General features: G+C 35.1%; 2 protein-coding genes across 2 annotated transcripts; both read right to left on the reverse strand.

Moving 5' to 3' along the window:
* Window positions 1-346: 346 nt before the first annotated feature.
* LOC148311141 (uncharacterized) lies at window positions 347-4367 on the reverse strand. The gene is made up of 3 exons (XM_088257098.1): window positions 4271-4367; window positions 1643-2029; window positions 347-655 (listed from the first exon to the last, which is right to left on the reverse strand). Exons 1-3 carry the CDS (start codon window positions 4280-4282, stop codon window positions 560-562), a joined length of 495 nt encoding a protein of 164 aa, XP_088113224.1. The 5' UTR covers window positions 4283-4367; the 3' UTR covers window positions 347-559.
* Window positions 4368-5338: 971 nt separating this feature from the next.
* On the reverse strand, window positions 5339-11416 carry LOC148311142 (uncharacterized). The gene is made up of 5 exons (XM_088257097.1): window positions 11256-11416; window positions 9694-9844; window positions 8874-8985; window positions 7789-7915; window positions 5339-5741 (listed from the first exon to the last, which is right to left on the reverse strand). Exons 1-5 carry the CDS (start codon window positions 11329-11331, stop codon window positions 5593-5595), a joined length of 615 nt encoding a protein of 204 aa, XP_088113223.1. The 5' UTR covers window positions 11332-11416; the 3' UTR covers window positions 5339-5592.
* Between the last annotated feature and the right edge of the window lie 330 nt (window positions 11417-11746).

Here is an 11746-nt window from a genome sequence, read left to right on the forward strand (position 1 = left end):
CTTCAACGTGTTGTAGAATTAGGTACAAATTTTTTTCATGTAAATAAATATCTTGTAAATGATTGAAAAAAATACTAATGCTTGTTATTTTATACTCACTGGTTAACTAGTTTTAGGGATATAATATTTTTATAACAGCTACGGTGCGTGAATATTTCTCAAAAAACTGCTTGGGTGCTTAATAGTTAAATTATGTGGTCAAAAATATTGTTTTTTTAAACTTTTGTGGTGTGAAAATCCTGAAAAACCTTAATTTCTCCCAGCATCTGTAATTTACACAACGGATACTTCTTATTTGAATAAACTTCAGCCGGAACAATATCAAAAAGTAAAAAGCCTTTTCGCTGTTTAAATACTTTATTTTTCATCAGTCTTCAATGTACATTTTTCCTATGGAGAAGTCTTATTTGTTTCTTATTGGCGAACAACCTACAACCGGTCCAATGATGAAATCGATGTTGATCGGAGACAGGTTGGAAAGTTGACGTCAATAAGGATAACATTGACAATGCGCTCCAGTCCGTTGACGGTCATTGGTCAGTGGCGGATCGAGGATTAATTACCAGGGATGGGCCGATACGAGTCCAGGGGCGATGTATTTGTGTCCAGAAATAATGTACTGAGGAGCTGCGATCACCTTCGGACTCCAGAGAGTCTAAAAAAAAACACAATTAAATTTTTTCACCTATAAAAATACGCCTTCTATTATATTGCATTCAAAAACTTTTAAAAACATGGACAGAATTTCAACGATATCCATCTGACCAAGATATTAAATTAAATGACCAGCGCATATTACCAAGTATTTTTTTATTTGGAAATTTATTAAAACAGATAACATCGAGTCATTCATATATACGGGTAAAACAAGTACTTGTACTGTTTCAATTACAAAATTGTACATTTAAAAAAATACCTAATAGAGGGGGAGGGAGGAAAAGGGGAAATGGAAATTGGAAAATATCAAAGCCAATTGTCAAAGACAAATTGTAGAGGGACACAACACGATATCAATGTCAACTTACAAATCTAAATGATCTTAGCGCTGACAATGTCGTGTTGAATATTCCAAAATCCTCATTTTCATCGCTAACCGATTTTGATGAACGATAAATATAGGAACATTGTTTAGAGTTTGGTCTACTCGTGGGAAGCGCTAAGGTGTCAAATGCCCTGATGATTCGACTGGAGACACTAAAACATATACGTTCTGGCAATTCCGGAGAATCAATGGGCGAGTTGAGCAATTTAAAACAAGTGAAATTTGATTAAAAAATCTCGCATTGATAACACACAATTTTCACATCTTTTTGTATTAAAAAGATTGCTTTGCATTCTTTTGGTTTCACGGTTTCAAATGGCATTTATTATATTGAAATATGGCTTACTATATTAGTTTTAATATAGTACCAATAAAAACATTCTCTTAAAAAGATTAATTCTAAGTTTGCTTCTGATACCGATACTTTAATATTTTTCATCGTGTTCAAATTATAAAAAAATCATCTGGTTATCAGGTGATTAAACGCGATTTCATTACACAAATAACACATTGGTAGACCAAAGTAATAAGTTATTAAATCAAACGTTATAAAAAAAATCTTCAGATATTTATATTATGTACTTATATGTAGGTACTTACCTTAAGAGGAACGTGAGAGATAGAAATGGGTTGCGCTGACCATCCGGCAGATTTAGCCTCCCATCCGGTGGGCTTGGCTTCCCATCCGGCAGACTGTGCCGCCCACCCGGCAGGCTTGGCCTCCCATCCAGCCGGCTTGGCTTGCCAAACGGCCGGCTGTGCCGCCCACCCGGCAGGCTTGGCCTCCCATCCGGCAGGCTTGGCTTGCCAAACGGCCGGCTGTGCCGCCCACCCGGCCTGTTTGGATTCCCATCCAGTGACCTGAGGAGCCCACGCAGGCTTGGCTAGAATGATTGGTTGGTGTGATATGACGTATGGAGACGCCCACGCGCCAGATGGAGCTGCCGATACTGAAGCAGCGCACACGAGAACCACGAAAACAGACACCTGTAAAATATTGTTTTGATATTACAATAAAATTTTTATGTGATAATTAACTTATTTTGTTTTTACCTTTAGTTTTTTCCTCAATTTTTATATTTTCTCATTTGTTTATTTTAAATATGCTTATTACCTTATGTTTTTCTAATTTATTTCTTTAAAACATGCTTCCTATGCCTATTTATTATACCTGTTTATTGTTTTTATATTTTGCCATGTATTAGTAATAGTTTTAATTATTTAAAAAAATATTTTTTGTTACTTTATTGACCTTGAGCCAGTAATAATAAATAAATCATGTGGAAAGTGTTCCATAGCATAGATACATCGGTGTGGCGTGTGGCCTTCTATTCTCCCTCCCTACCGCTATGGAAGCGGTATGACAGTCTGTTATTAAGTATGCATCAAAATATCACTGACTTTTATTTTCATACTATGCAAATCTGGCAAAATAAATTTTCTTATGAGAGAAATTAAGTGCAAAATGATATAATATGTAGAATAGAACATTAAATTTTGTATTTTACGCTCTTTAACAAAAATAATTAAACCTCGTAATATAATATCGCGTAGACAAATTGCCGTACATTCTCGTCTATATTAATCGTGGAATTATGTTAAAATGTCATATAATTTTATATTACGTAACAATGAAAATTACTAAAAAAGAAAATATATTTTGACATAACAATGATATTTATATTTGCAAAAATTATTGTAACTCACTGCGGGCGTTTAAACTTAATAAATGGTTCAAAGTATGAATATATTTATTTTAATGGATTTTTTCTCACCTTATAATCTTTTGAATATTTTTTTTTCAAGAATAACCTATCTTCAATCTATATCTTTAAAAATTAGTGAAGGTATAGGTAATATAAAACATACGACAGGTGCCGTGGTGTAGTTGGGTAGACTCTTGACTGCGAAACTGGCGTCGCGAGTTCGATAAACGCCAATTGCTAAATGAATTTAAGAAAGGTTTATTTTCAATTGGTCTGGGTGTTTGTGATGTATTTTTCACATATACCTTCCCTATCCTTACTATCCTACCATTAGACAAGCATCTAAAATAGACGCTTTGCGAGTTATTCCTTCTTTTGAAAAATTAACATACAACTTTCAACCCATTACAGCGAAATATAAATTCTAGATGTAGAGATATATTAACTAACTAACTAACTGACTATTACACCGTTCCCTCCAGAGGTGGGCAGAGAGAATAGAACGCCACACCAATCTGTCTTTGTACACAATCTTCGCCTTTTATACATCTTCTAATACATACACGCCGATTATTCCGACTCCTGACCTGACCATTTCAAGTATTTGAAATACTTGATCATGCTAAGTTTTCCTTTGTCTTCCTCTGCATCTATTACCAACCACATTTGCCTAATAATTTGTTTTAATATCCTTTCTTGAAGATATATTATCATTTAAAATCCAAGTTACCATGCACATACAGAATCATGTAATGTCCTATCTATTTTTTCTTTTCCATTTAGACAGTCAGCCGCAGCAACGCGTGGCTAGCAGTGGCGTGCAGAGATAATTAGATAGCACGTTATTATAATTTTGATTAATCTTATAATTACATCTCATAATTAATAAGAATAGGGTAGGCAGTAGAGGTAGGTAGTAAGGTAAGCTAGGTACTACTTACTAGGGTAGGCAGTAGAGGTAGGTAGTACGGTAAGTTAGGTACTATTTAGTGAGGTAGGGTAGGTACTGGTTACGTTTTTATATGTCACGCGGGTAAGTTATGATAGGCACTGCTTTTCTGCCTATATAGAAGTCACGCCCCTGGTGGCCAGGTACATGTCTTGTAGATTATAAAAAATGAAGAAGAAAAAGCTCCTCTCCAAGCACAAGAGCTCAGTCTCTTTTTGGCAAAGGCTCAGCGCAACTAAAATCGTAAGATTGTATTTAGTAGAAATGTATGCAAATTGTATTTAAAAATGTAACTATCACATTTCGGACGGGTGTTTTTTACGCGCTGGCGACGGAATTTGACAAATTTGTACATCTAGTTATAACAGAGAGATTAGTACATAATATTCATATAAAAACGTTAAATATGTAATCCTTTCTTTTCTGATTGAATGAGGTCGGCACAGAAGGTAAAAATACCCTTCCCGTCGTTAAGCTTCAATCGACCGAACGGGTAGAAATACCTTTTCAGTCCAAAGCGTGTTAAATAAAAAAATAAAAAAGGAAAAAGATTAAGTGTAGAAAAATACTCACAAACGAATTCATCTTGTGATATCCGGAACTACTTTGAAGTCTTCCAAAACTGCACTGACTCCTGAGATTATCCGGCGACCGTTTTATACAAAGGGCAGAAGGCCACAGGATGCACTTTATTGATGTGCATACATTTTGTGATATGCAATAATTGCATGTAAGTAACGCGTACGCACAACGAGTTGGGTCCAAAACAACAAGTTTTAAAAACCAGCGCAAGGGCAATATCGCGACCACATATTTTCCTTCAGACTCGTGAAGCCGGTACCCTTGAAGAATGTGAATATTGTCGTTTAAATTGATAGGAAGAGCGAAGTATTTCAAGCATGCATTTCAAAAAAGTAACCAACTGCAATTTCACACACACATATAATATTAATTTTAAAGGAATAACTCCCAAAGCCTCTATTTTTAGAGGCTTGTCTGCAGGTAGGATAGTAAGGATAGTAAGGGAAGGTAAATGTGAAAAATATATCACAAACACACAGACCGATTGAAAATAAATCTTCCTTAATTTATTTTGCACTTGGCGTGAATCTATGTATTGAGCCATGGGCAATGTTTAGCATTGCGTATGTTGTTCTTGAGTTCAACAGATGGCACTGCCAATAACGTCAATAAAAATATGTGTTTACCTGTGATGTAAAAACACGCTCATATTTAGATTAATCGTGTCAAAATTATTTTAAACAATCGATGAATCACTTAAAAAAAATTAAATTGAGCTGACGAGCATTTACATAGTGAGTGTGTGTATTTCAAATAATAAAACGCAATTTATGTAGTAATTTAGTCATTTTTAATTTATCAAATCAAGCCATATCATACATTTTAAGTTTTTGAAAAAATATTGTAAAAGATCGGCATAAATAGAAAGAGATAATTGCCAAATTTGGAGGTCTATTATATATCGATTTATTTTCAAAAGTTTTTAGGTAATAACGCGCTTTTAATCGATTTATCTTCATAAATTTATAGGTGCTATTAATCAATTATCTTCATATTTTTTTAGGTAATAACGCGGTATTAATCGATTAGCTTTATTAGTTTTAGGTCAATAACGCGCTATTAATTAATAATCTTCATAAGTTTTCAGGTAATAACGCGCTATTAATCGATTTATCTTCATAAGTTTTCAGGTAGTAACGCGCTATTAATCTATTTATCTTCATAAGTTTTCAGGTAATAACGCGCTATTAATCGATTATCTTTATAAGTTTTTAGGTAATAACGGGCTATTAATCGTTTATCTTCATAAGTTTTTAGGTAATAACGCGCTATTAATCGATTATCTTCACAAGATTTCTGGCAATAACGGGCTATTAATTTTCTTTTACGGTCTCCAGGCTTTCCCTCGAGCCATTGTTAGCTTCCTTCACAACCCCTTCCACCCACATCGCCACCCTATCGGAGACAGCGAGCATGAACCGGGCGAGGCGAGTCTTATCCCTCCTGGATGGCTTCTTCTGGCCTGTCAAATAGCGAAACATCGTGATTTTTCATATTACTTTTCGACATCTCAACAAAGATGAACAAGAATATGGAACTTTACAACATTTTGAGTGTGTCCAAATACTTGTTCACAAAATCTGGATTATCTCCAATTACAGGAGTTATTTTCATATTATTTATCAAAGATGAAGAAGAATATGTAAGTCTGGGCATTTACGGATTTTAATCCAGGATCCGGACCTCACATACAAGAGTTTCTGCTTAGTAAAAAGCTTCTTTACATCTCACCAATAGATGTCTCTAGTGAAGTTCTAGTGATTCAAGAACAATGTTTCTAAATTGGTTCATATATATAGAACTTCCAAGAATTTGAGTAGTGTGGTTGTCAATAATGGGTAGAATTGGTGAATGTTACACGTGTGTAAAGTGATCACTGAAACCAGCCTATGACGGTCGTCAGCCCCGTAAATTCCCAGACTTCCATATTCTTCTTCATCTTTGATGAGATGTCAAAAAATAATAAGAATATGGAAGTCTAGGCATTTACGGGGCTTACGACCGTCATAGGCTAGTTTAAGTGATCACTTTACACACGTTATTTTTATTTTCCAGACCACTTTACGGTAACAGATGTCAATTTGGCAAATAGTTTAAACATTTCACGATAAATTGGTAGTTCTGATATGTAATATCATGGTAGGTACACTAACGCATTGCCATGTGTTTCTGACACCGCTTTCTGTGATCGCTTTCGACAAATACCTTATTTTCTTCAGGGATGTATAGGTACTAAACTTGATACAGAAATATTTATAGTAAGGCGAGAAGGCGGAATAAAGGAGTGGTTAGTTCGATCAGGTTTCAGATAAAAAGAATATATATTTAAAACGAATATTTTGATTTTTCAATTATTATGAAATTTAAAAAAATAAAATAAAAAACAAATAAATTTAAAAAAAAAATGAAAGACTTGGCACGATCAGATCAATCAGAACCTAAAATCTGGCAGTGTCAAAAGTCTGCGTAATCGGAGGGCATGTATGACTAGATGTATGGCTGTGAAGAAGGCGAGGAGTATATGTCAGGACGGAAGAGTGTGGCGTTCCATCCTCTCTGCGTACTCCTGCGGGGAAACGGCGTGATGGTAGTAGTAGTAGTAGTATGAAATTTAAATATTTGTTTATAATAAGAACATCCAAAATATTTTTCTATAAAAGAAAGTTAAAATCGTACACTGCGTGGTTAATGCGTTCTCTATCTACTGTAATTCACTATCTGAAACGCCTGTTACCTCACCAGATTCTAACACTGAAGTTAAAAAGAAAGAAGTCAAAGAATCTTATTATATGAAGCATTGTATAACGTAATCAAAGTACCTACCCAATTATCTAACACCCAATTTTAAATATATACTAACAATGCAAAGAATGTCCGCCTCCGTAGTGTAATGGTCAGCACGCTCGGCTACCGTTCTGGAGGTCCCGGATTCGATTCCCAAAGGGGGGTAAAATAAATATAAGTGATTTTTTCACTGTAATATTTATTCAAAATTACCATGGACTGGGTACCTGAAGCGGAGGGCTGATCACCTTTCCTTCATGTGTAAACGATCAAGATAACACTGCGTTTATATTAAGCAGTGCCCTATGCACAAAGGGTTTTATTTATTATTTATATGCAAAGAAATCTATATGCATGTGAATATCCACGTGAGTTATAAGTCGTGATTTTCAAAAAATTTAAGTTACGATTATGGATGGAAAAAAGACATTTCTTTAGGGCGTTTGTACACTACACGGAATTTTACCGTCCGGCACGTCAGTTAGCGTTTTAAAACAACGATCGGCTTGGATTGGCTTGTGCTTTTGTCCATCTTTCTTCGGATCGGTGTGCTCGATCGGTGCGTGATCACGGTGCGCGTAAATCGATCACGCTAAACTGTCGTAGCCGCTTTATTTTTATTTTTTTAATTAAAAACCGGACTGCCGGGCGGTAAAATTCCGTGTAGTGCACAAGCTGCCTAACTCTATCAGAAAAAAAAACATTAATGATTTTTTGGTTCTTACCTAGAATACTGGCAACCTTTTCCAAAACAGTGTCAGCCATACTCTTTATATTGAGCCTCCCGTTCTGTTCTGAAGAAAGTCCATGGTCCCTGTGTTCAATCACCCATTCGCATAGATGGCGAGCAACCTAAGTGTTTAAAAAATGGTTTAATTCAATATTTCTTATATCTACAGAAGAATGCTCGGGATATCCTGGAGAGACCACATCTCCAACGACGAAGTACTAAGATTAATCAAAGAAAGGAAGCACTCTCTCGCGACTATCTCCAAAAGACGCGCCGAATGTATCGGCCACGTGCTAAGACACGAGGGTTTCCTGCACAAAATAATAGAGGGGATGATCGAGGAAATAAATGCCAGAGGACGCCCACGACGCGAATACCTAAGCGACTTATACGAAGACATGGGCTGCTCGACGTATGAGAAGCTGAAGAGGGCTTCTGAAAATAGGCGAGAATGGCGAAAGAAATGTCATAAGTAGCTACAGACCAATCCGCAGGGTTGAGACCAGAGAGAGAGAATATTTCTATGATAACATCCCAATAATTCTACGATGGAGACCTTGGGAGAACAAAAGAGGTGTTGGAAGACTCCAAAAGGGATGGTCCGATGACAAAGTCGCTGTGGGGGGTAAAAACTGCCTGAAAACAGCAACCAACCGGAGGAATTGGAAAAAAGGGAGAGGCCTATATCCATCGGTGGAGGTCAGAGGGCTGATAAAGAAGAAGTAGAAGATGATAACATCTCTTGGAAATAACCTTAGGATACGTTTTTATTTAATTGGAAAAACCTGCTAACCATAGTTGTTTAATTCTTATGCAATATAAGAAAAAAAGACACCATTTGAAAATATTTTAAACATGGACGATATAATATTTTTGTACCAATTTTTTTATCGTCCATGTTTTAAAATACCTTAATAATTAGATGCATATTAAATGTTCAACGTAACGTAGTCATTTTTATGAATTGTATTATATCCAGTCACATAATTAAAAAAAATATCCACTAGATGACATCAAATTCGTTGTTGTGGAAGAATTGAAATACCCACTATACAAAATAAATCATTGAAGTTTATATACCTGTGAAGAGAATTCAGACAGCCATTGTTTTCTTTCTGCAGTGGGTATTCTCTTCTTCTTTTTCTTACCAAAATTATCTGACATACGATGCCGAAAATAATCTTCGGTTTGTCTAAAGAGATACAAAAAATAATAATAAAAAAAAACTCTTTATAAAATTATATCAAAAGAATAATAAAAAGTTTTGACTTGATGTTTATTATAACTTTTCTTAAATGTGGTCAAAATTTCTATTAAAAAAAAACATAATATTAATATAAATACTATTCAAGATATTTCGCTATCACTGTTCTTCGTATTTTTGCGTTCTAAGTCATCAAGTTTTATTATCGCTAACCAACAATTTTTTCGTATGAGCGAAACAATATTTTACAGGTGTCTGTCTGTTTTCGTGGTTCTCGTATGCGCTGCTGCAGTATCGGCAGCTTAATACGGTGCGTGGGCGTCTCCATATGTCATATCACATCAAGCAATTATCCTAGCCAAGCCTGCGTGTGCTTGGTGGGCGGACAGCCTGCCGTTTGGCAAGTCAAGCCCGTCAGATGGGTAGCCAAGCCCGCCGGCTGGGAAGCTAAGTTTGCCGGCTGGGATGTCAATCCCGTGGTTGGGATGTCAATCCAGCCGGCTGCGATGTATATTCCACCGGCTGGGATGTTAATCATGCCAGCTAAAATGTCAATCCTGCCAACTGGGATGTCATCCCGCTGCTGTGATGGTAATCCCGCCGGCTGGGATGTTAAGCCCGTTGGTTGAGAAGCCAAGCCCGCCAGATGAGCAGCCCCATACACTTTAAAGTTTAAAACAAATACATAATTCTCACTCTGGTGTGACGAAGTAGTTGGCTTCAAGTGCGCCTTTGATGTTGTTGCTGTAATGAGGGGGTAAAGTGTGCCCTTTCTCATTCCATAACTCTTCAAGGCGACGTTGTGACGGCCTTGATAGGACAGACACTCTGGATGGCCTGTCCCGAGCTTTAAAATCAAAACCATTTTTACATAACGTGCTCATATGGGTTTTTCACTTCAAATTGGACATTTTACAAACCAAATCGGGCTGTCATAATTTTAAGACAAGTTCAGTACTTCATTGAATCATGAGTACTACTCTCAAAACATTTTAAAAAATTCTAACATTTTTATAAAATACAATAAAATGTCCATTTGTAAAACGTCAAATTTGATTTATTAAACGTCCAATTTGGTACTTCATAAACCTTTTAAATACCCAGATTTCCATATTATTCTTCATCTATGTTGAGATATCAATATTTGAAATTAGGAGTCAAGTTATGGTAGTGGGACTGAAATGAACTGAACTGAAGTCATGAGTTTAAACCCTGTAAATACCCAGATTCCCATATTATTCTTCATCTATGTTGAGATATCAATATTTGAAATTAGGAGTCAAGTTATGGTAGTGGGACTGAAATGAACTGAACTGAAGTCATAAGTTTAAACCCTGTAAATACCCAGATTCCCATATTATTCTTCATCTATGTTGAGATATCAATATTTGAAATTAGGAGTCAAGTTCGGTAGTGCAATCGCAAAGGGGTATATCTGTAAAAAATTTCATTTTCTAAGTTTGTTCCACAAAATGTTTAAAATAGTATATTCCATAATCTGGTCGAAGGATATAGCTGTAGTTACAATACTGATTTAGTTTTATTAAGATATGTACATTTGCCACCTGAAAAAATATTTAATTTCACAAGTTTGTTTTTGCTCGCCTGTAAAATTTGGTCTGAGACAGATATACCCCTTTACCTTTACACTACCGAGTTATAGAAGTATTCAGTTCAGAACTGAAGTTATAAGTTTAAACCCTATAAATACCCAGATTCCCATTTTATTCTTCATCTATGTTAAGATATTAATATTTGAAATTAGGAGTCAAGTTATGGTTGTGGGACTGAACCACAAAACTCCCACTAAGAATCTAAAATTAGCAAATGCTGCCTACCTTAGAACAAGTATTTACTTTACCTAAGGAGGATTGAGTGTCTAATATGCTTGGTTTTATTTTAATTGTAATTTTTTCTTAATTATATTAGTTTCTCTTTTCCCTTTGCAAAGAGGACAGGAGTGTATTTTTTTACTATGTATGGTATAGATGCCAATTTTCGACATTGAGCTGAACATAATCTATAACACTAATCTACCACAATTTGATACCTATTTCTAATAATGAGCCGCTTAGGTTGACAGAAATAGTATGAAATTGAAATATTTGTGTAAATAAAAAAAATACAAATATTTTTGTTTATTTTAAAAATAAACCAGACTCATGATTATAATTTCCTCTTTAATGTATCGTTTCTGAGATAAATAAATTTACCAAATGTGGTTCAATTATACCGATAATAAATGTCAAAATACCAACCTCTTTTCAATCTCTTTGTAGCATATACGGGCTGATGTAAATATGAAATTGATGAACCGGCATACGATAAAGCCATATTAATATCAAATTTCTTCTTAAAAATCACAATACAATAATTTTATCTAGACTTCAAAACTTCATGTTTCAATTGTTTCTTTTAAAATCAAAATTAATGGTTTATAGTGTTCCTACCTGACCAACATTTTGAATCATATAAACAATTAAATTTATCAGTGCCTGTTGTATAATTAGTATAATATGCACACCAACAATTTCTTATTAATTCCATTTTTTGTATATATTGTCTTAGAATTTAAAATCTAATTGGTTAAGTAAATATGTGTGATAATTGAGCAATAATATATTCATTCATTCATTCAAACCCTTATCCGCATCCCAATGGTGTATAGGGCACTGCATCACATCATTAACACATGAAGGAAAGGTGATCAGCCCTCCGCTTCAGGTACCAGTCCAGGGTAATATTGAAT

The sequence above is a fragment of the Brachycentrus maculatus genome, unplaced genomic scaffold, assembly GCF_059751285.1.
Source record: "Brachycentrus maculatus isolate JH-2025_06_01 unplaced genomic scaffold, ASM5975128v1 h1tg000071l, whole genome shotgun sequence".
Taxonomy (NCBI): Eukaryota; Metazoa; Arthropoda; class Insecta; order Trichoptera; family Brachycentridae; genus Brachycentrus; species Brachycentrus maculatus.